Below are 26,127 nucleotides of genomic sequence, written 5' to 3' on the forward strand. Positions count from 1 at the left end.
GTCGGGTCAATGAAATCTCTGGGAAGTAAAGGAAGATTTAGGTCCTAATTGACTTTACATCAGAGAACGTCACTGGCTTGTTTGATGGGTACTTTAGTGAAGAGGGAAGTCAAGTCCAAACTTACTTTCTTGTTTTGGATGGAGAGGTTTCTGATGCAATTGAGGTGGTCGCCTGAATGCTAGAGTACCCACCACTCAAGCCATTTATGTTCTCCAACAGATTCAATCAGGACCTTAATCTTCCTCAACCTCCAAGAGATTTTGTTGACCTGACTAAACTCTGCATTAATTTCAATTGTTTTTCTTTCAATAACAGGCTCCACAAACAAACCTATGGTATGGGAATGGGGTCCCCCATCTGTGCCGTCTTAAACAACTTATATATGGAACACCTGGAAATTGAACGCTTCACCAGCATCACTTAGTTATATTATGTGGACAACGTCCTCACAATAACTCCCAAATGTTTTGATGTGCGGAATCTTTAGGTGAGGCTCAATGCAGATGGACTGGCTATCCAGTTTACACTCGAAGAAGAGTCCAATGACAAGTTACCTTTTCTAGACGTCTTCATTCACAAGGCAGATAACAGTACTCACGAAATCGTAATGACATGATTGCAAACAAACCATACCACGGGCGGGGACAGAACCTGCAATCAGAGTCTCAAAACTCCAGACCGTCACATTAGTCACTGGACCAGCTAGCCACAATAAGATTCGTCCAATTAGGTATATTTCTACACCATAGGAAGGTTAGCATAGGCACCACTGTGACCACAAATGCAAGTTTTTACAGACAAATCTCCAGCTAGCATGGCCATGACGAACTCTAGCTTAAGTCCCCTCAAAGCCGTTAACATGACTCACGAAATCGTAATGACACGATTGCAAACAAACCATACCACGGGCGGGGATAGAACCCGCGATCAGTTGGACGAATCTTATTGTGGCTAGCTGGTCCAGTGGCTACTGCGACGGTCTGGAGTTTTGAGACACTCTGATCACGGGTTCTATCCCCGCCTGTGGTATGGTTTATTTGCAATCGTGTCATTACGATTTTGCGAGTCATGTTAACGGCTTTGAGGGGACTTGAGCTAGAGTTCGTCATGGCCTCGCTAGCTGGAGATTTGTCTGTAAAAACTTGCATTTGTGGTCACAGTGGTGCCTATGCTAACCTTCCTATGGTGTAGAAATATACCTAGTTGGATGAATCTTATTGTGGCTAGCTGGTCCAGTGGCTAACGCAACGGTCTGGAGTTTTGAGACTCTGATCGCGGGTTCTATCCCCGCCTGTGGTATGGTCAGATAACAGTCTAAGGTTTCAAGAGTACAGGAAATCAACAAACAAAACAATCTCACACATTTCTATTCCAGTCAAGATACTAAACCCAAAAGAGGCATCATCACTGGATTTTTCCTAAGACCATACCAAATTTGTACTCCAGAGTTATTTGATAAGGTGTACTTACATACTCCAAACCTTCACTGATCTACATTTCACTTCCTTTTTTCATCAAAGATTGCAAGAAAAGAGCTCTTCAGATCATCAATTCTCCACACACTACACTACTCCTAACAAGGTTATAATTCTTCCTTGCAGCCAGGTTGCAATGAATGTCTAAAGTGCTCGCACAAGCCAACACTAGTACTTCCATGAAAGATCTGACTAGGACAAAATTAATAAACATTGATCCAATCAATGCAGAGGTTTATACTATTCCCTGTGGAGGCTGTGACAGAATATATGTAGGGGAAATGGCAGGAAACTTTGAAACACATATCAGAGAACACAAAGGCATGTAGGAATGAACAGTGCCTGTGTACAACACTGGAATTCTGCCAACCACCTGATGAACTTTAACGAAGCCCAACTAGTAATCAAAGAACCCAATTTCCATAGATGCAAGTGCCTTGAATCATCATTAATTGGAAGCACTTTACAGCCTGTCCAAGACTTAGACCTTGAAGAACTGCTGTCGCTACTTTTGTGCTCTGGGGTCATTATTAAGCAAATTAAGGATTATAGTAAACCGTGGATAACTGAATCCACAGAGTGGTTCTACTGTATATCTAAGTCAGAGGGCTATGACATCAGGATGTCTCAAACTTTTTATGTAGGTATGGACCAGAATGTTAATCTAAAGGTGCAGAGATATAAACTTGTTTTTAAAAAAGTTCTGAAATCATACATGGAAAGGGAGATCCTGCTACAAACATAATACGTATCATAGATAATGTGTATTTTACTTTACCATCTCAATCCAATGCTGAATGAAGACTGATGGTAGTATGCCACAGATGAAGGAATCTTGAGTGAAACTCACAGGAATTGAACCCATTACTCTCCTCATCTAATGATATTCCATAGTAGGCATATGTCACAGGCAGGCTTCGTTTAACTACCTCACCCAACACAGCTGAAATGGAAAATTTGATATAAGTAAAATTAAATACTTTTCTGTTAGCTATTAGTAATGATACAACTATATATGTGTATTAAATTATTATTATTATAATCAAGGGGGAAGCGCTAAACCCGGAGGATTATACAGCGCCTGGGGGGGGGATATGTGGAAGGCATTCAGGCTTAATTCGGGGAACTGGAGCACAGATCCAATTCCCTAAATCAAGAGCCCCTCACCAACATCAAGGAACCTTCCTTGAGGGGACATGTATGTGTATTAAAGCAGATTCAAATTAGTCATGCAGTATAATATTTCATTTGATCATTCTCCATCAGATGATTGTAGGAAAGGACGTGGGCGCTGGTATTTTGGAACTAGGAATGTAACCAGTAATGGCATTCCTTGCCAACGCTGGGACTCACAGGAGCCACACAGTCATCACCGGCCTCCTAACGTGTTCCCCGAGGTGCAGAATGCAGAAAATTACTGCAGAAATGCAGGTGGGGAAGAACCCTACCCATGGTGCTACACAACTGACCCCTTAATTCGATGGCAACATTGTAGCATTCCTCTGTGTGGTAAGCCACTCTATACATCTATGGTGTAATGTTTTATTTACACAATCATGTAATTAAGAAAATATTATTGGTTCAGTTGAGTATGCATGCAATGCAACTTGAATCATTTACAAGATCTGTCATTATGTTGTGCTTTGATACATGTACTGATAGTCTCATTCCTCCATGGTAGTCTACAGGATCATTTTCCATTAATGTTGAAGGCTTAATATTACAATCTGTGTTCTAAATAAAGCAATCTTTCATAAGCAAAATTTTTTTTTTACTACACTGGCCATTTAACACCAATCTATGGCGACCCAAAGAACAAAATCACTCAATATCACAAATTTTTGCTGTATTGGATATACAGCAATAATCTTCCCTGGAGTATTTTAAGATTGGGACTGATATAGCTCAAGATCCTCATATCCTGTCCTTGGTGTAGTTAAAAAGCTAAATAAAATTTGTTTAACAGTGAAAATGGTAAATTATAGTCTTATTTACCCTTAAGTTTTGTACTATTACTGCTAGTGATTCTCCAGCCATGAGAGTAAATATTTTTCAATATTACTGAGTCACTAATATGCCTATCTTAACTAGTCAATTCTCTGTACACCATTAAATTGTTTTACTGTTTGCTTACAAGTGTTTTAACACCCTCATATTTAACAAAAGAATACAACAGATAAGTAATACTCATCACTTCGAGTAAAATCTTAAGGGTTATCGTTTCATCAATGCACTCAAGTACCTCTTTAAATCCTGTCATAAATGGAACAAACTATCTGCCCTTCTTCTGAGGCTATCAGCATTTATAGTGTTTATACAGCCTCTTCATTACTTTATCACAATGCAGATGTATTGTTTGATGACTTGAACAAGATGCTTTTCTGGCTAGAACTGCAAGAAACTACTGCAATAGTAATTATAATTATATCTTTAGAAATTCAAATAGGCAAGGCTGAACTGTCACAATAGATGAAATAGAAGACAACACCCTTAGGGTTATTAGACCAGGAAAGTTATTAACCTGACCCAGGATACCCCAAAAAGCATTAGTATGACTTATTCCCATTGCAGGATTTCCTATGGATGCAACCCACCAAAGCTAACAACCAGGTACCTATTTACTGCTAGGTGAACAGGGGTAGGTATTAAAATGATCTGCCCATGCATCTTACTTTGTTTATCAATCAAACTTAGCCTTTTAGTTACTTTACCACTGACCAGACTGGCAATCCAACTATCCTAGAGTTTAACTTGCCCTAAGAAAGGTGGTCTAAATGATAAAAACTCAACTGCTTCCTTCCATAACTGGACTTTTATATCATGGATGTTTACCATCATGGTCAATCTCTGGTAATAATTACACACAAAATATTTATAGACTTGAATACACTGACCCCCTACAAGTGAAAGTGAGCAACTTACTTGTAACATATTCTGAGGGTTCTTGTATCCTCACAGCCTGGCTGAGGCCAGACTTTCCTATTGACTGCTTAGTCTGCCAGGCTTTTGGTGAAGATGGCCTGCAGGCCCACATAGCCATTACACACTGATCAGGCACTTGCAAAAGATGGTAGTCCATTTTCCCCCTTGAAAGCTTCTAAGTTTCTTCCACAAATGTGCTTATGGCATCCCTGTCTTTGAGTTTATTCTTCATTTCCTTCTGCATATCTTACTCCAGTAAGCTATGGTAATGTGCAGACTGGGAAGCAGGTCCTGGAAAGAGTTTCTGTTAGATTAACTTTTATTTAATTATCCTCTTTCATATGAAGGTCATGTATATTCTTCATATTCATTCTTATCCTTTCCCACATAAATTCACAAACCTAAATTTACATCCAGACTGCTCATAATGTGCACTTACATAGAGCATTTTTAAAAGAATGTTAGCCATTTTTTTTTTTTTTTGCAATACCAGGCTGTCGTATTTATATTCAGAAAATACTCAAATAGTTTTGCCTGGGTTTACAGTCTGTAAAAATTTAAAAAATGTGGGTATGGCATAAAAGTTCTTTTTCTTCAGAAATTTTATGGCCTGGGGTGATCTGGTTGTTGATTCTGGCTTAATTAATATGGAGCATGCTGTAGTGGCTCTCTAATCTCAACAAACAAGTGACCCCACAACTGTCATTTCATTAAACAAAGTGATGATTCACAGCTATCTACTGCTCAGTAGTCATATAAACATCTCTAAACGTTTTGCCAACAAGCAAAAGAACAAGGAATTTGAGGTAGAATAAAATTCTTCATTGTTTCTATTACAGTGGAACCTCTACTTGCGAGCACATCCACGTGCGAGTTTTTCCAAATACGAGGAATCAATTGGTCGATTTTTTGCTTCCAAACGCGAGCGAAATTTCCATAAGCGAGCGGGCCTCAAGGGAGGTTCCTTGATGCTGGTGAGGGGCACTTGCTCTTGATCTAGGGAACTGGATCTCATTTGTTTGTTGGACTATCTTATTGAAACTTGGACAATGTATGGTGGAAAGAAGCTTCTTAATGTACACCAAAAATGAAAGAAATCGGATCATGAATAATGGAGTTCACTTCTCAGCAATTTGCCTCCCCTTAGCGGTATTTTCGTATGGTTTTTATGGTTGTATTCTCGTTTTTTTGGTCTCATTTGATAGAATGGAAGATATATTACAGAAATAGATATGATTTTGATTGGTTTCACGACAAAAAGTACCTTGAAATTGAGCAGAAATGTTCAAATCTTTGGTGATGTTCAAGAGTAAGCATTCTAATATGCAGTTGTGAATGGGTTGACATTATTTATACAATTATTACAATAATGCAGTAGTCTGCGTAACAGTAAATCTTCTATTTTTTTGGTGTGAATAAAAATTACAAATTATTTATATTGTAATAATAATAATAATAAAATAATAATGTGTGTATAATATAATAATACACATATAATAATAATATATGTATGTGTATAATAATAATACGTGTATAATAATAATACATGTATAATAATAATACATGTATAATAATAATGTACTATATAATAATAGTTATATTAGATGGCTTCAATAGGCCATCACAAGATGGCAGTGTTTACCACAACAAAGCTGGAGTGGTTGTGGCCGCCTCCACCCGTTACGTAATGACATATTTTATTCATTCTAGAGTATATATCAGGTTTCCATGTTATCTATATTGTTTATTATGTCATATTAGATGAATTATGATAGATAAATAAGCCGTAAAGTTGATATTAGGGAAATTATTGAAGTACAGAATTCCACTGGAAAGGATTCATTGCACTTCAGTTAATTTAAATGAGGAAAATCGACTCTGCAAACAAGCAAATCCAGATGTGAGCAAGGTCATGGAACGGATTAAACTCATGAGTGGAAGTTCCACTGTATAAGAGAATCGTGTAGTGGGGAAAAATGGCTTAAAATACCAACATGGATAAATGCAATGTTTTGCCAACACAGTCGGCTTTATCAAGCCAAATCTATCTGAGAAAAGAGGATATACATATATTGAGTGAGAATAGTGACATAAAAAGTCAGATGAGGTATGTTAAAATTGACTTGTTGGGTAGAATAAAGACAAGTAGGACAAATGTATAGTTGAGAAAAGGTTGGATTCAAGAGGGACTTACCTAACTTGGGCCAGTAGGTCTGTTGCAGTGTTCTTCCATATACATGTACTGACTGTTGCTGTGGGACAGCAATCATGAAGTTTCCTGTTAAGAGATTCAGCTATGTTGTAGAAACTGCTTCGTAAAAATCCATAAAACAGACCCAGGGTTGTAGGGGGCCTTACCCTTCCTCAAGGAACATCAGCAAAACTGAGGTAGATTTCAAGCTACTTCCAGTCCTGGAACAAATGAAAATCTCTTTCAGTATTATATTTTCCATTCTATCAATTGATACTAAGAAACAGCCAGTAGAACCATAAATACTATCCTAGAAAACACCTCAAATTTGCTATTTTAAGCCAAACAAGGTCAGTTTTGCCTTTCCTTTCATGCACAGTGTAGGACAATTTTTTTTTCTGTGCACTCTCTCAATACAGACCCATTTTCTCATATCTAGGCCAAAATTTAATGCTCACAGCTTATCTGAGTGAGCTAAGCTCATGATGTAGGTTTGTGTAAGGGACCCTAATGTCAGTAATTTACATCTATGTGATGGACAGTGAAAGGGCTTGATACCCAACAAGTCAGTTTCAACATACCTTGCCTGACTCTTCACATCATTATGCTTACTACATATATATATATACCCTCTCTCCCAAGGTAGATCTTTGCAACTTGCTAAGGGATTGCATTGTATTACTGCCTTTGTGTCTTCATCCAGAAACACGTAGTGAAATATGATGGCTTCATATAATGAAGTAAGTAGTGTCAGCTAACAAGAGATGATCCACAGTAGTCTACTGAACAAATGAGCTATACATAGTCTCCAAACACTTCTACATCAGTATGAAAATTACATGTGCTGCTTTCAAGAATGCAAGTCATGCATTTTGTGAAGTGTGCCTGTTATTCATTTACCTATCCTTTCAAGCCACATATCTTTCATTACATCTCTCCTATATACAATACATTCAAACATTTCTGGTATATCAGATGTAATGCCTTTAATGTTATGTAAATACTAGTTCCTGTTAGTCTCTGGTTCACTCAGGCAAGTCTTTTTTTTTTTTTTTCTCCATACTCCCACGACTCTTCCTGCATTCAAAGCTAAACACTCGGAACTTTTCACCTATGCTAGTGTCAATCCATACTTCACCTTTCCTGTTGTGCATCAATTGCTATATTCATGTAGAAGGACTAAACCCACAAGGGTCATACATCACCTGGGAATAAAATATAATGAGGGTTGATTCAAGGAAAGGGAAAGTAACTCCAATTCCTCAGATTAACAGCCCAGTGTCATCATCAAGGCGCCCCCTCAATAGGATTCATCAAGTTGAGCATTGCTGTGAGATCTCTACATCATCTTTGGATTTACAAAGATACATACAGAGGCCCATTTTTATCTTTTGGAAATTTTACCCCTTTTAATTAACCCCTTGACTCTCGCAACCCCCAATCCTGAGGTGTCTCCTGGTGTCGCAAAAAAAAAAAAAAAAAAAAAAAAAAAAAAAAAAAAAAAAAAAAAAAAAAAAAAAAAAAAAAAAAAATGAAATGATAGAGAATTTTTTCCCCGAAGTTAGCGACCTCAGCAATATTTACAAATCGGCGATTTTGCCCACTTTGAGCCCTATTTTCGGCTAATTCCATTGTTCTGGTGGACCTAACTCATAGCTATTTCTTTAGAATTCCATTTTTTTCTATCGAATGAGTACAAGAAACTGCCCATTTACCGATTTCAACTACCCAATAACGTGGTCAGAAATTTGCAATTTGGCCAATTTCACAAAAATTAAAAAATATGACAATTTCAAAATAAGGTCCAGAATGAACAATGCAGACATTCGTGGCTCTAAAATAACATTTTCTTTGTACATCACTCACATCTCCAGGCCCTTCTGATATTACTCTTGCTTTCTATTTTGAATTTTTATTCAAACAAAAAACAGAAGATTTACTGTTATGCAGACTACTGCAATACTGTAATAATTGAACAAATAATGTCAACCCATTCATGACTGCATATCAGAATGGCTAGTTGGACATTTATTGGACAATTACATAATTTGTTTACTTTTGAACATCGGCAAAAATCAAACAATTCCCCTACTTTGAGCTCCATTTCCAGGTTCTTTTTATAGTAAAACCAATCAAAATCACCTCTATTTCTATAATATGTTTTCCATTCTATCAAATGAGATCAAGAAAACGAGAATACAACCATAAATACTATACAAAAATAAACCACATTTTAATTAAAAAAACGGTAGGAGTTTTTTTTCTCATTATGCACTGTGTGCTCCAGGATTTTTTTTATATGGTGCACACTGACCACACAGACCCATTCTCTCACATGTGGGCCTACCAGCTTTCTCCTGCTTGATTTGAAGCCGCTAGAATTTATGAGTATGTATATATACGTCAAACACGGTACCTCGTAAGACGTATATATACGACCAAAACAGTCAAGGGTTAAGAGCACAGTATTTTTTCTTCTAGGTGAAGGTACTGATGCAGATGGCAGTATCTTCCTACAAGATGAAATTCACGAGAAATTGTTGCCAAGCCCCTGGATGATGATGATAGCTGGAGGTGCTGGGTTAGGGGGACTCCTCCTTTTGGCTCTGAGTGCACTGCTCATTCACAAATTAGTACATGCTCGCCATGGATACTCATCCCCCAACAACCAAGTAAGATTGCATGTTCACCTATGTTTAGTACTGAATAAGTAAGCGATCCAAACCATACCACGGGTGGGATTTGAACCCGCGTGTCATTACGTGAGTTAGGTAAGCGATACTCTTGTATCCGACAAATATTTCCATGCAGTATTATATTATGTTCAAAAACAAAGGTCAAACTCACATAGGTCACAGCATTCTAGACATTAAAATATATTGCACAAATTTAGATGTTGGAGGGTTCATATAGCCAACCTATGTAAACTGGGAAGTAACAGTATTGTTAGTATTGTTGATTGTGAAATTCATCAGAGAATCAGAGCCAGCAAGAAACTGTCATTGTAATGTCTCATAATTGGAGCAAAATTTGGGAAGATAGTGAAAAAATGCATTATAATATATAGTTTGCACCTGAAGCTTTGCATTGTTGGAGTCTTGAAATGGCTGTAATATGTGTAGGACAAACAGATAGCCACATCTTGCAGGGGCAAGTTCTTTAGTTTATCCACTATTAAGAGCTGATAATTCCTCAAGGAAGAAAGGTATGGATCAGGGTACAGTGTCATGAAAATTGAGAATGAAAAGATTTGTCTTCTGGGAGAGGTCATCTTTGCTATTCTTGACAGATGGGAAAGGAAGGTATAATGTGAATTATATTGTCAGAGAAATCCACTACTATTGGAACAGTTTTCTGTAGAAGTGGCTAGAACCTGTGCTATGTTTGCTAAATTCTCAGCACTTCCTTTCAACCTCTCAAACAAGTACTACCCCACATCCATATTTTTCATAGGTAAATGTAGTGTGCAACATCCACTGTGAGAATAATGGTAGACCCCAAAGTATTTTGATGCCTCCTTCAATGAAACACAGAAAAAATTCACTTAAACCAGATACATCACTGCATTACTTGCTACGTGATGTATATAGCATATAGAAGAAAATTTTTTAAATTTAAAAATTCTTAGCCCACAAAAAAATTTATACAATTTTTAATTGCATCATGCCTCTGTAACTCTCTTGTGCTGAAGAACCCACAGGGACAGTTCAAGTCTTCATCACTCTTTGCATTGAATGACCCCCCATATAAATGGAGGATTGAACCTCCACTGTCCTCACTTCCAGAACTCAAGTCCTGCTAACTGATTTCCTTGAATCCCTTCATAAAAGCTACACCCATTATAAACCACTTTATTTAATTCATTATCTAACATGCTCACACAAGCCTGCTGGATGCTGAAGCCCCTAAAACTCAGCTTCCTTTATTTTGCCAAAGTGGTTTAGGTTAGTAGAAATGAAGGAGGAGGAGGAGGAGGAGGAGGAGGAGAGGGATAGGATGACAAAGAGGGGGTCATACATCTTGGATGGAAGAGGGGATAATTGTTTTTAGTATTTAGTTTTAGTGTGACCAAAATGTTTTGCATACTATGGGCTTTCTATAAAATTGTATTACTTGCATTTTTCTTTAAAAAATACTGTATTGGTTTTTCCATTATTATTGTCAGGAAGCCGAGATAGATCTGAGCAAGCTGCCACGCAATTCTGCCTACCATCAAACCTGTGCTCAGCTGAATCCCAAACTGGAGAAGTTGCAGTATGATCGCAACAGCATTATCTATATCAGAGACCTAGGGCAAGGTGCCTTTGGTCGAGTATTCCAGGTAGGTCAGACCAAGGCATACTGGGGAAGGGGGGGGAGGATGGGGGAAGGAAGAGGGATTGAAGTGAATATAATTATCTCATTGTAGCTACAGGAGTAGAGCTATGCTCATATGTCCCATCTTTGGCAATTATTTCACCTATTTTTTTTTAAATTACCATAGGTTGCAGAACTTGCTACCTACTATTTAATTCAGTCTAGTGTTCTATCGCTATTTTTGCAAGGAAAAAATTTCTGGTATCTTTTCAGCTTCACTTTTTTTTCCTCTCTGTTCACAAGCCTCTTTTCAGAGACACTGACATGTATTACATTTCTTACATATTCTTTACTTTTTAAACACCCAATTTCTTGGTACAAAATACCAACTACTTCAGTAACCAATCCACAAAATTTCAATGACTAAGGTTTTTAAAGTGGCCTCTATTGTAACAAAGTGCTGTTCCTAGATGAAACAAGGAGTAAAAACTGTAGAGATACTGTGTACCGATATATTTTGGGCAAACTCATCATCTATACTTCGGTAAACAATGCATTGAAATACTTTATGCAAAAAAAAAAAAATATTTAAAAAATATTCAAAATTTTGTTTTCAATTATTGTATTAGTTCTATTATTTTTTAACATGCATAAACAGTGTTGTTTTATGGCATATTTCCTTACCATAAAAAATACTGAGATGTCCAGAACTATTTACAGTGCCTCATATGTGGATGTAAATACTAAGATGTTACCATAATAAATATATGATGTAAGTATATTTACCATTTCAGGGGAAGGCACCAGCATTAGTGCCTGGAGAAGAATTAACAATGGTAGCCGTAAAAGTATTAAAGGAAGAAGCATCCGAAGATATGCTTGGAGATTTTGAGCGTGAAGCATGCATACTTGCAGAGTTTGATCATCCAAATATTGTGAGACTGCTTGGGGTGTGTGCTGTGGGACGCCCCATGTGTCTTCTGTTTGAGTTTATGGGCCGTGGAGATCTGAATGAATTTCTCAGGACATGTTCCCCCACCAACTATATTGTGCGTTCCTCTAATGGGGACACCTTTAGTGACACTAAACTTACATATAAGGACATGTTGTGGATTGCTACACAGATTGCAGCAGGCATGGTATACCTTTCAGATCGTAAGTTTGTTCATCGAGATCTTGCAACTAGAAATTGTCTTATTGGTGAAGATATGACAGTCAAGATTGCAGATTTTGGTCTCTCTCAGAAGATCTACATTGCCGATTACTACCGAGGTGATGACAGTGATGCCATTCCAATTCGCTGGATGCCTCTAGAAAGCATTTTATATAATAAATATACAGTAGAAAGTGATGTATGGGCCTTCGGGGTTTGTTTATGGGAAATATTTTCTTTTGCATTACAACCATATTATGGAATGACTCATGAGCAGGTTGTGTGTTTTTTGAAGGAAGGAGGCATTCTTTCATGCCCAGATCACTGTCCTCCTGAAGCATATGCACTTTTAACTTGGTGCTGGCAACGGCGCCCTCATGACCGCCCATCATTTCCTGTCGTACATAAAGCATTGACAGATCTTTCTGCTGGTCGACCTGTCATGGTACCTATTCCACCACCAAGTTCAGCCATGTCTGGTTCAGCTCCTGCCACTCCCCGCCCATGTTCTTGTGCTCCAGAGCCTTCTGCTCAGCATAGTTAAAATGTATATTAATGAAATCAATTTGGTACTAAATATTTGATGTTACCAAATTTCTAGCATAAAAAGTTTGTAATCAGCTACACATTATGTTAAAATAAACTGGATAATGTGATGCTGATTTAAACATGGTTTAAAAACAGTGGTTCCTTGACAGGGGACTTTTTAAGATTTAAAATATCTCAGTGCAATTTTATTTTTACTAATCAACTTAAAAAATCTGTTTAATCACTTCTAAAAATTAAAATTTTACTATAAAAAATAAACACATCTAAAGATCAGTAATTTTTCTTACAGTTCTGAACAGTTGTGCTCTTTATTAACCTTCCAAAAAATTCAATAATACAGTATACAAAACATAATAATTATTTAATAATAGTTCAAAGATTTAAAATATTGTACAGTACTAGCATCTAAACAACCAGGCTGAACTTTAAGCCAGCACTTATATTTAGCAATCAAATGAGTACATCTAAAACATTACCTAATCATAAATCAACAAATATATACTGTATCAAGATGGATTCCATCTGCAATTTTATCAAACTAATTAATAAATTTATACAAACAGATTTTCACTACTGTGTCATATTCAATGCTTAGTACATATAGCCAAGGCAGAAGTTCATGAGGGAAGTCAAAATCTTTGCAAGACACTGAGAGAATATTCAGCCTATTACTCTGGGGCCTGCAACAGGAGTGGTTCACTGGTGTGCATTGCATTTATGTTAAAAATGCCCCTGTTCCTTAAGTGATATGACTGTAAAGTTATATAGGATTTGTAACATGGTAAAAGCTTGTATTTATATTCTAATAATGCTTGAATTAATGTCCTCATTGCTTCAGGGTGTTTGTAGCAATTGGCTGGACAAATTTTTGTATGAATTTTCTGAAGATATGTCGAGTTAAGAATATTTATTTGTACATAAGAACATAGGCATATTAGCCAAGGGCTGTTTTAAAATGTAAATTTTTTGTGTCCCACTGGCTCTGAATAATTTTTTTTCTATACACGTACAAACACAGACAGACAGACACACTATGGGATGTTATGATGTATTTTATCAATCTTGTGGTAGAGTACTGTATATATATGTTAAAGAATCAAGAGACCAGAACAAGTAGTGCTATCTAATAAAACATGGATAATGAGGCATGAACATGAGCAGAGACATGACAACCACAAACACAAATTGAACAGTGAAATAGTATCCAAGAGGAGGTAGTTTAAATACTGAAAATGAGATGCTATAAGATACTTCTGCTAGTTCATACAAACATACTAATATGTAATCATGTCCATGCAGTGCACTATTCCCACAGTATCCTCAAATTTTCCAATTCCTGAATTTTGTTTTATATCTTGTTGCCCACAATATATGAACCAGGCCCATGCATCTGCCACCAGTATATGCTAGTGGCTGATTCATGCACTTTACAAGTAGCCCACACTTAGATTTAAGAGTTTAGATGATATTTGTTTCAGTTTAAATAACTTAATTTCTTTTGTAAGTTTTTCCTCTATTCTGACCTCCAGTGTCATTCTGTATGCTTTTTCTTACTCTTATCACCTTGCTCATGCACCTCTTCACTTTTAGCTTCTTTACATACCTTTAAATTTCTCCAACTTCTTGAGCTTTTCTTTTGAATTTTCAACTATCACATAGCTTTCACAATGCCCATCTCATAAGAGATTATTTGCCTTTGAGGATTACACGCCTGTTGGCCCTTTCAGTGGCCATCACGTAGAACAACATAATTGAGGCCAGGGTTCCTCGTGTAGTTCTACGTCATGAGCTCAACTCAGATAAGCTGTGAGCGATAAATTTTGGCCAAAATGTGAGAGAATGGGTCTGTGCGGTAAGTGTGCACATGTCTTTCTTCACTACTGTCAGCAATATGCCATTTGGATGCAACTTGTCCCCTTTTTCATACATCTGCCATATTGTATACACCATTCCTTTTTCTGCCATTTCTAAAAATCTGCAAATACAACAAATAGCTTCTCTTCCTTATATAAAAAAGCTATTCACTTATATGTCTCAATGAACTTTTAAGATTCAAACATTCCATTTCCTTTTTGAGGCTACTGAGGCCTGGTCACAGACTGGGCTGGAGGGGGGCATTGACCCCCAAAACTCTCTCTAGGTATACTTATTTTTTTCCAAGCACTATTTTTTCTTTCTTCTCTCTCATCATTTCTGCCACACATTTTGCCTGGTAATGTATACTCAGATTTATTATTACAGTATATTAATGGGAAGTGCTATACGTAAGCATCACACAGTTCTTGGGGAATGAGAGGAAAGATTTTATTTAAGGAAGGAAAGGATACCTCCATTATCCTCAGACTTATTTACGTATAATTTTTAAACACTTTTTTCTACTTTACCTTTATACACAACTATGTATGCTCTGCCAAGCCTTGAGCACTTTCCTGTCTTCCTCACACATTAAACAGTTGCACCATCCATTCAAACATTAAATTCCCAACTTTCTTCCAATATTTCAGTTTTAATCCCATCCATCCTTATTATGTGACACACTTATGAGTTGCTTACTGCAGCACTCATTCCATCCTTCTAACTGTTCTCAAATTATAATCCACTTTCTCCTCTCAAGTGCTAAACTTCTACCTACATTTCATCATCTACATTCAAATAATTTTTCCTGTATCCTTATCCTGCATCTCACTACCTTTATTCTTTACAGACCACTACACTGCTCACTAAGTTTTCTTATTCCTTGCTTTCAGTAAAATATTGCTTACAGTAAAACATTACTTTCAGGGGTTGTTGAGGTGGTTCGGACATGTTGAGAGAATGAAACAAATTAGAATGACCTTGAGTGTATAAATCTATAGTGAAGGGAAGGCAGAGTAGAAGTCAGCCTAGGAAAGGTTGGAGGGAGGGGGTAAAGGAGGTTTTGTGTGCGAGGGGCTTGGACTTCCACCAACCATGCTTGAGTGTGTTAAATAGGAGCGAGTGGAGACAAATGGTATTTAGGACTTGACGTGCTGTTGAAGTGTGAGGAGAGTAATATTTATGAAGGAATTCAGGGAAACTGGCAGGATGAAGTTGAGTCCTGGAGATGGGAAGTACAGTGCCTGCACTCTGAAGAAGGGGTGTTAATGTTATAACTGTAGTGTAAGCATGCCTCTGGCAAGACAGTGATGGAGTGAATGATGGTGAAAGTTTTTTTTTCGGGCCTTGGTGGGAGATGGCCAATGTGTTAAAAAAATAAAAAAATTTATGAAGCACTGTGGGATTTGAATGAGGGCTTCCAGCACCTAAATCCCTTTGTGCTACCACTTGTGTCGCAGAGGTACACATGCCAGGGTCAGGTTGATTACTGAATATACCAGGTTATGATGAGCTTAAATTGGTTCTCCAAATAACTTTTTACTTAGCCCTGTCACTCAGGTGCCTATTAACATGGTCCCTAACACCAGTTGCTCAGGTGTCTAACACAATCCACTGGTTGGTCCTTAACACTTGTGACTCAGGTACCTGATAACACAATTAATGATTGGTCACTAATGCCTGTCACTCAGGTGCATGATAATCCCTTGGTTGATTCCTAATACCTGACACTCAAGTGTCCAATAACAAAATCCACAAGATGATCTCTAAAGCATCACTCACAAGTCCGATAATACAATCCACTGGTCGATCCCTAATGCCTGTCACTCAGGTGCCTGATAACAGTCCACTGATCAGTCCCTAACATTCATGGACACAATCCAAAATTTCACAGTAACGTAAATTTACCAATCGAAATATTTATCACGGATAACTGTGAAACTTGAACCAAGGTCTCCAATATGAGAGTCCCTCACATTACAACTTGTGCCATGAATAAGAAAATATATTGTACTCTATTTGACTATAATGCTTAAGAAGTGTATGTTCTAAAGTCATATGTGCAATTTAAAGTGGTACTCCATAAAAGTATTCCACTAACATTTCTCTATACAAGTCCAAAGCACAATTACAGTGGACCCTCAGTGATCAGCCGTTCCGCTTATCAGCCAACTCGGTTATCGGCTGGTTTTTTGGCTTCCGGTTATTGTCCGTCATTTCGCTTATCGACTGTATGGGACACGTCAACCCGCCTGCCCGCCAACTGCTCGCGCATTTGTAAGTCAATCTGTGTCTCTGGGCAAGTGAGGACACTTCTGCTTGTTCATCCAAGCATCAAGGAAGCTCATGTTGTGAAAGGGAGCTTAGCAGGGAGTGTATCAGACAGGCAGAGAGTGTAGCAGGCAGGCAGGACCCAAATGGAAATAAGTCACTATCCGACTTTTTTGGGGTTATCCTAGGTTCTTTACACATATGCTGTAGAAGGGAGGCAGGGAGTGTAGCAGGGAAACGGAGTGTGGAAAGGAGACAAGGAGTGTAGCAGGCAGGCAGGTAGTGTAGCAGGCAGTCAGGGAATGTAACAGGCAGGCAGGGAGTGTAGCAAGCAGGCAGGGAGTGTAGCAAGCAGGCATTGAATGTAGCAGGCAGGCAGGGAGTGTAGCATGGAGGTAGTGTAGCAGGGAAGGAGTGTAGCAGGCAGGCAGGGAGTGTAGCATGGAGGGAGGGAGTGTAGCAGGGAGGGAGGGAGTATAGCAGGGAGGGAGGGAGTGTAGCAGACAGGCAGGGAATGTAGTAGGGAGGCAGGGAGTGTAGTAGGGAGGCAGAGTGTAGCATGGAGGGAGCGAGTATAGCAGGGGAGGGAGGGAGTGTAGCAGACAGGCAAGGAGTGTAGCATGGAGGGAGGGAGTGTAGTAGACAGGCAGGGAGTGTAGCAGGCAGGCAGGCAGGCAGGGAGTGTAGCATGGAGGCAGGGAGTATAGCAGGGAGGGAGGGAAGTCCTTATGGATAGGGATTCCCCTTCCAAACAATAATCAGTCCTCCCTCTTTCCTCCTCCCTGTCTTCCATTAGCCTACAAGAGTCTTCAATAAAGTTATGTAATAGTTATTTAAATGTTCATTTATTTATTTTATTTAGTTCTCATTGTTTTGTGTATGTAAAACTATAATTAATCTTTAAAAAATGCATTTTTGTTAATATTTTTGGGTGTCTGGAATGGATTAATTGTATTTAAATTAATTCTTATGGGAAATATTTCGGTTTTAGGCTGACCTTCTGGAACGGATTATGGCCGATAACCGAGGGTCCACTGTAATAAACTAATAATAAAATAACTTATAATAAATATAATTATTAATATTATTGTTATTAGATCAACAAAATATTTAATGTACAGGAATATGCCAAGTTTAACTATATTACTGGTACAGGTACTATACTTACAAGTGTGTTAAACCCGTGTGGATTATTCGTCACTAATGAATTAACTAATACGTTATTTATTTATTTCAAACAAATATTTAGGAACACAAGCACTTTTGTACAATAATTTTAATATTTGGATTTTTTTGTAGAATGCACATGTGGACTTTTACATGTATAATATAAAAAATGCAGACAGAAAAGGAACTGCTTAATATCTGACTTATTTTCCTCTAGGTGGTAAATACAAAAAAAAATTACTGTGACTATTGTACCTTGTACAGTTTTTTTATTCTAAGACTAGGAGGCCCTGCATATACATCAACTATTTTCGGTATTTCATGTTTTTGTTCATTATCTCTGGTGTTTTTACCACTGTGCTGCCATTATTGCCATTTTCGTACAACAGTTGCGTAAGGGAAGGACGACCGGCGCCGTATTTAGAGTTGTATGAATGGACGTATTTGAGAGTGTAATAAAACAAAAACACAGTTTTTATGTTTTCAACCTCCTTAAAGCAGCACATAATTATCACATTCGTGGGGAAGTGGTAAGCCCAAAAGGGCTATACAGTGCCTGTAAGTGGCAAAAATCACAAATATACAGTAGCCAGATTACCATATATTAACAATGACAAAGAAACACTGTTAACTTCAGAAAAGCACTGGTTGTATATTAAACTAGGTTAACATTTTACCTATTGAAATCACATTAAATTAAAATTTTTATATCTAGTTACCCCCTCCCTCCCTCCCTGTTTCCACTTAATGTGCAGTAGATACTGTATATACAAATATTTTTATGCAGTTTTACTTATAAAATACCAGTAAATTGTTTTCAGAACTGTACTGTACATTATTATTACTCTACATCAGCATATTTTATTTTAGACTCAGTCTTACAAAATTAAGTCGCACAAGGACGATTTGAAATGACAAAGCAAATATGCAAATCATTAACAGGATATATTTGGGAAAGTATTTTTTATATTATTTGTGGTATTTAAAAAATGTAGCTACTCTACCTTAAATTCATATTTTAAATAAACTCCAGTATTATGGCCCAGGCATAAATCACCACATCAGTATTATGGTCCAGGCATAAAATGAAATTATGCAACTGGAAATTCTGGTAGTTTTTATTTATAATTAAATATACTGTAAATGAATGATGTTAATTATTTTGCTAGTATATTTATTCATAATCACATATCCATACAATGAGCCAATTTTATTGCTGGTAGGTTTAAATTCAAATTTTATTTAGATTATTCACTGTACTCGTAAAGTGAACATTTTACAGGGAATGAATTTATTTTAGCATGTCCAGAAGGTGAATATAGGCAGCTCTGGCTAAGCAAGTACAGTAGTATTGCTGCCAACACTATTTTATATAAAAATGCCCACACCAGTGTGAATGGACTGTGAATATGTGAAGTTTCCCTACAGCTGGTAACAATCATTGGTTTGCTGAGCAAGTACGTACTCTAATTCTGTGATGAAATGTGTAGCGTTTCTGATATCAAGTGAGTTCATTATTGCATACAACACTTTGGTGCTTCCCAGAGCTGGCTTGTGGGATGTATCAGTGACATGTCACATGTATGCTGCCTGTCTCTCATATATTACAAATATATCAGTGACATGTCATGCATGTGCTGTCTACCAGTGACATGTCATGGTATGCTATCTATCTGTGCCATCAGTACATGTACCAGACATTGCTGCATTATAGTTCCATTTAAGAATTAATGGTACAGCTGTTTTTAGTGTAGAACATTTTTATATTTGTTTTTGCTATGACCAGCTTGTAAAGCATGATGTCATTTTTGTTCAATATCTGTATTAACTTGTCTTTGTACAAAAGTTGTTTAATGGAATTATTTATAAAGTTATGATAAATCTAGTTTGAAAGGCACCAGTTGAATTCAATGTGTGTTTGAAGACTTAGTTTGGTATGAACTTTAGAAACTGAAGGACCATCCCAGTGAACTCGCAATGTCTGCACTGCATTTTTTAAACATTTCTCTCGTTAGAATTACGGTACTGTATATAGTCATGACTTAGGCAGCATTTAAATAGTGAAGTGCAGACAGTGTTCAAATAGATCTCATTTGGAATTAAATAAGTTTCCCTGATCACATGTACAAAACTACCGATCAGAGCCAAATCATATTTTTATATGCATATTTATTTATTGTGTAAATTCTTTACATGTTTTTAATATTGCACTACTGTCACAAAACTGATGTCCCCTTTGGATGTTATATGACCTGAGTTTGAATAAGGTGTTTCACATATATCCTGTCAGTATTTTATCATTCATAACGTGAATTCTTGATAATGAAACGAGTTACAATGAGATAAAATTAGTTTTTTAAGTGTCAGTTGTAGATTTAAAACTCAATAAAAGTAAAAATCCAGATTTAAGTTACATGAATTACTTGGGTAGTGTGCTTAAATACAGCCATTATAACATGTAAAATTTTTTTATCATAAATTAAGAGTCTGGAACTATGTATATTTTGCTGTATATATTATAAAAACTTTAGTGTATCAATTAAAAAATTATATGTGAACTATTGAAATGATAATCTGTCCATGAATGTCAGCACTGCAAATTAAAAGTATGGTGTTTATTTATGCAGCCTGGACAGGCAGCACTAATGAGGGACAAGCAGGAAGATTCTCTCAAGGTTATTTTTACCAGGAAAACCCACAACCTTAGACACTCAATAAACCCTAGCTAATTTATGACGTGTATTTTCAACTTCTCCATGAGGAAGTGGAGAAGAATCTTTACTTTTCAAGCCATGCATGTTGTAAGAGGAGACTTGTATACCAGGAACAAGGGGCTAGTAACCCCCTTCTCCTGTATAAATTACTAAATATAAAAAGAAAAACTGTTTTTTCTTTTTTGGAACGCCCTGCCTTGGTGGGAGAGGGCCAGCGTGTCGAAAAGAAAAAAAAAATTCTTGACATACGTATTTTGGCATGGGGAGGCATTAAACTCAAAGTTCATACAGCACCTGAGGAATGGGAGATAATCAGCTTTGATCCAGGGAAAAGTAGGGTAGTTCAAATTACTTCAGTCAAGAATCACTATCATCATGGTAACCCCTTTGAAGGACAAGGGCTAGCTCTGCATCCTACGCATTATGCCATATGTAGAATCTGGTTATAAGAATACAGTGGATCCTCGCTTTACGATCACCTCCCAATGCGACCAATTATTTAAGTGTATTTATGTAAGTGCGTTTGTACGTGTATGTTTGGGGTCTGAAATGGACTAATCTAATTCACAATATTCCTTATGGGAACAAATTCGTTCAGTACTGGCACCTGAACATACTTCTGGAATGAAATAATATCGTAAACCGGGGGTCCACTGTACTTACTCATAAAGTAATCAGGATTTATTGAGTCTACCAGTAGGTTACATGCTCTCCCAAGAACTGATAACCTAGAATGAGACATCCTGCTGCTCTTTCACTGGGTACAGCCAAGACTGCCTAAACTACCATGCCCTTCACATCCCACAGTGTTCCATTTTAAACCATTTCCAAACAAACTGCATTCAAGATATAACAAGTCCCATGGTCATTATCTTTCAGTGTATGAAGTGTCTTCCTATAGTATTTTTACATTTATGGTATGCACAAACATAGCAAATAAAAATGTACAAGAATGAGAATATAACAAGAAAATGGCTGTATTTCCAATCAATAATTCCCTTATATCCATTGAGAATTCACCAATGAAGCTCTATATCTACTAAATATTTCATGAATGGGAATGAAATTGTAAACATTTGTGCAAGTCCACACACTATACCTTTTTTACAGTCTTTATAAGGCTTAGTTCTGTAACATTCCAACACTCAGCAATACAGTACTTTAATTTAAAGTAGTATCATTTTATCCTATATTACCTAGAAGGAAGGTTCCTTCATGTTGGCAAATGGTTTACGGTCCAAGGAATTATTGTACAGTGGATCCTCAAATATCGAACTTTCTTCGGTCCAGAAGGCTGTTTGAGTGCTTTTACCGAATGAATTTATTCCCATGAGGAATAATGTAAATTAGGTTAGTCCATATCAGACCCTCAAAAATACACTTATAAAAGCACTTACAAAAATACACTTACATAATTGGTTGTGTTGGGAGCAGTTCAATTTTTGAGGTTCCACTGTAATTTAATGGGGAAGTGCTAAATGTGTAGGATGATACAGTACCTGGGTAATGGGAGATAATCAAATTTTATTCAAGAAAAAGAATAGCTCCAATTCCTGTCTAAAGATTACCAGATGAAGCATCAATGAATGACCCACGTGGGTTTAGTGCTTTGTATAAATATGATAAAATCCTCTTATTCTCTAGGAACTATACAAGTTTAGTTCTTCCTCATGAAAATATTCATCTATGTATTGTATTTACTTCATTCAAAAATGCAGCACTGAGTTTTAACACCATGTACATGAATTTGCATTGTAGGATGATTGTCTTCCTCTGGGCACTTTTCCTCAAACAATCCATTACAAAATGTGCAGGAGATATTCACAATGTGCTCTTCAAAATAAAAGCATTTGTTGAATTAACTCAGAGCTGCTTCTATCATTCGAGTAATGTGGCAAAAATTACACTTACATGCTACTCGCTCCCATGAACAGTTTATCAGGTGGGATGGTGGATGATGGGTAGTATTGAGAAATTACTATTCTGTAGCAGTGCCAAAACTTCTGACAATTTGGTCATCCAGCAAATCGCTGTCATTCAACCAGTAAATGCTCTATATGTGGTTCTAGTATCCACAATGAGTACCATATCTATCAGCAAAAATGTATGGTTAGCTATCTGAAAGAAAAAGGTATGTCATGTGGACAGGGTCAAGCTTTTTTCCTTCATACATTTAGCACTTTGTGAATATTTTTATATCCTAGCTCATATCCAACAAGAAAATAGACTTCCACTATTTGATATTCCCACATTACTCCTCATGATGACCCTCTCATGACACCTGGTTCCCGTTCCAGTGTGCAAGTGCCACTGGATTCTTTGGGCATGTAATGCACTTCATTCCTTATCTTAGCTATTGGTCCTTCCAAGAGCTATTCTGTAATCATCATCTTGTAGCAGTAAAGGTCCATGTGTCCTTGCCCTCTAGCAACACCCAACAAAATAGGGCATTTCCTGCTTTTCCTCTGTTCTTCATCAAAGGACAAATGCTGTCATTTATTTTCTGCTGTTACACCTTACTCTATTCCTGTTTTATCTCTCCAAGCCACTCCATCTTCCCAATACTGTACACTCCATGATATCTTGGAGAAGGAGATATTGGAGAACATAACTGCTTTTAGAGTACTACCCTAGTGCCTTCTCACAGACTGCCCCCTCCCACCTCTAAGCACATGGAAATTGCTTTGCAAACCACCTGACAGTCTCCTTGTCTTCCAAATCTATACCTGCCTTCCCCAATCCCTTTATCACCTTATACAATCTCCCTATATTTTATTTTGTTTCCCTACACATAGATCCCTTGATGCTTTCCCTGTTTTATGCCTCCAGCTTCTGAATTCCCTGCTTCTGATTGGTTGCTCCATCTCTACATGTCTTTTTTACCCTTTATGCTTATCATTCAATGGAATATATGAGAAAATAGGGTAACAGGGAGAGCTTCAGCTGGATCTCACAGTTTCCCCTTGCATGTACATTATGTTGTTCTCCAGGAAATAGATTCAGGAGATTAGTTTCATACTGATAAGCCCTATAATATACTTTTTACACTACTCAAATGTCTGCCTTTGGCAACTGGGCCAGATGATGTACAAGTTCCTATGGTGCAACACTCCAGTGGTTTTCTTTTTTGAGAAATCAGGTATGTCAAGGTGTGACCTTTTCCATTATTGACCCATCTCTATTACCAGCTCTGCTTGCAAACTTCCAAACATGCAGAGTTCCCAGGTTCACTGCCCAACTTCAGCACAGCCAGACACACAACAAAAAACAACCCTTATGTTTCTGCTAAGGCTTTGACACAGCCAGGATTATATGTATAGAACAAGGGAATATATGGAATAAATGGTCTGCATTGTTTACAATGCACTTAGTCTGAAATTACAGCAAATGATGAGGTATATACGGTAGAAATATAGATAACAGCAACATGGACAGCTTACAACTCTGCCGTGAAAACAAGGACTAAAGTTATTATCCTTAGAACACAACGTGAGGGAAAAATGGGCATGCATTCCACTCCATCAAAAGCTTCGAAGCCATTGATGTACACAGTAGTAGTACCAGAGGGATTATAAATAATCAAGGAAGAGAGGATGAAATGAGAGTATGTGAATGAAAGAGGAAAAGAAGCAGACCTGGACCACGGATATTTCCAAGACAAAAGAAAGAAAAAAAGAGACGTCAAGGGACTCTGGAAGGATATGTGTACTGACATTAATTGAAGGGACAAAGTAAAGAGGGCAAGTGATTGAAGCTGATAACTTTACTGTATCAGTAACACTAATTTTATAGGATGTATCGTGAAAGCTATGGAAATGAGTAAGACAGATGAAGGGCATCTCAATAAGGCCACAATGAGGGCAAATTTGACTCTGCAGTGTTTCAACATTGGACAACTTAACCCGTAAATGGTCCAAACATATACTGTATATACGTTTTTTCAACATTTGATAGTACGTAAAAAAGGTAGATCTTTTTTTTTTTTACATTTGAAAGCGTGTAAAAAACTGATCTATGTTTTTTTTATTATATTTGAAAATATGTAAAAAAAACGTAGATCTACTTTTGGAGCACTACGCATGTGAATGTAGATCTGCTTGGACCGTTTACGGGTTAAAGACACTGAAACAAGACAGCAATCCCTAACAATGAATGACTTCTAGTCTAAGGCTGAATGAAGATGGAGAGGAATCCATCTTTCTACTCCCTAAGAGAAAAACAGATAATTTTGAGTAATTTAATAAGTACTATAAAGTGATATTCTGTACCACATTGTCCAAACTCTCTACTGTAATACTGCACATCACAACAAGCTTTAGCTATTGTAATGCTTTAAAGTCTCCCCAGAAAGGCTGAAACACTGCCTGTAGGCTGAAGCACTGCCTGAAGGTTGAAATATTACTTGCAGGCTGAAATATTATCTGTAGGCTGAAACATTGCCTGCAGGATGAAACACTGCCTATAGATTGAAACATTACCTGCAAGTTGAAGCTTTACCTGCAAGTTAAAACATTGCCTGCAGATTGTAGCAGTCTGAAGACTGAAACATTACCTGAAGGCTAAAACACTGCCTGCAAGTTGAAACATTACCAGCAGGTTGAAATGAGCAAACTCAAAACCTAGAACTATTAATGGCTGATGCATCTTGCAGCCAGGATAGTACCCATTCAGTTTAGTTTGCGTGTGGGAAAATCTGTCAATGCAGTACATGTACTTATTTTGATTAAACTTGGAATTGTTAGAATTTTCATCAAACTGAACTATCTTAAAGAACACAATATATATTTTTTAAATTTCCTGAGTTGAGTGAACTCCTTAAATACTGCACAATGTGATGCAAAACCCATCCATCTGTTAATTAATACCAAGGTTCTTATTTGTAATGTAAGAATGCCTTAACCAATCTGCTTCCAATTTCAAATTGACCCCTACAATGAATGTGAGCAACTTACCTGTAACATATTCTGAGGGTTCTTGCATCCTCACAGCCTGGCTGAGGCCAGGCTTTTGTGTTAACTGCTTAGTCTGCCAGGCTTTTGGTGCAGATGGCCTGCAGGCCCACATAGCTGCCACAATCCGGCTGATCAGGCACTTGCAAAAGATGATAGTCCATTTTCCTCTTGAAAGCTTCTACATTTCTTCTACAACTGTATTTATGGCATCCCTGTCGTCACTGAGTATATTCAACACTTCCTTCTGCACATCTTACTCCAGCAAGTTATGACAATGTGCAGACTGGGAACCAGGTCCTGGAAAGAGAGTTTCCATTACATCAACTTTTATTATTTACTTACCCTCTTTCATACAAGGGTCATGTATATTCTTCATATTCATTCCTATCCTTTCCCATATAAATTCATGAACTAAAATTTACATACAGAATACTCATAGTGTGCACTTACATAGTGCATTTTTAACACTATTCATATTTATATTAATATTTAAAAACTGTTTTGCCTTGGTTTGCACTCCATAAAAGTTTTAAAAAAGTGAGTCAGGCATGTAAACCTTTTTCTTCAGAAATTTATATGACC

The 26,127-nt window shown here is 37.2% G+C and overlaps 2 protein-coding genes across 3 annotated transcripts in view; one reads left to right on the forward strand and one right to left on the reverse strand.

The window, feature by feature from the left end:
- The window catches only part of LOC128702220 (tyrosine-protein kinase transmembrane receptor Ror2), a 203,687-nt gene extending 181,923 nt beyond the window's left edge, over positions 1-21,764 (forward strand). For both annotated transcript variants that reach the window (XM_070102660.1, XM_070102661.1), the window contains 4 exons: positions 2,743-2,985; positions 9,071-9,261; positions 10,755-10,910; positions 11,680-21,764. In XM_070102660.1, the coding sequence (XP_069958761.1) occupies positions 2,743-2,985; positions 9,071-9,261; positions 10,755-10,910; positions 11,680-12,582 (1,493 nt within the window). In that variant the 3' untranslated portion in view covers positions 12,583-21,764. The remainder of the gene's footprint in view (positions 1-2,742; positions 2,986-9,070; positions 9,262-10,754; positions 10,911-11,679) is intronic.
- LOC128702222 (uncharacterized) lies at positions 1,245-25,837 on the reverse strand. Its single transcript, XM_070102662.1, has 4 exons — positions 25,546-25,837; positions 6,593-6,810; positions 4,399-4,689; positions 1,245-2,419 (listed from the first exon to the last, which is right to left on the reverse strand). Exons 3-4 carry the CDS (start codon positions 4,553-4,555, stop codon positions 2,259-2,261), a joined length of 318 nt encoding a protein of 105 aa, XP_069958763.1. The 5' UTR covers positions 4,556-4,689; positions 6,593-6,810; positions 25,546-25,837; the 3' UTR covers positions 1,245-2,258.
- Positions 25,838-26,127: the final 290 nt, after the last annotated feature.

Source organism: Cherax quadricarinatus, chromosome 83 (genome assembly GCF_038502225.1).
Source record: "Cherax quadricarinatus isolate ZL_2023a chromosome 83, ASM3850222v1, whole genome shotgun sequence".
NCBI classification, from domain to species: Eukaryota; Metazoa; Arthropoda; class Malacostraca; order Decapoda; family Parastacidae; genus Cherax; species Cherax quadricarinatus.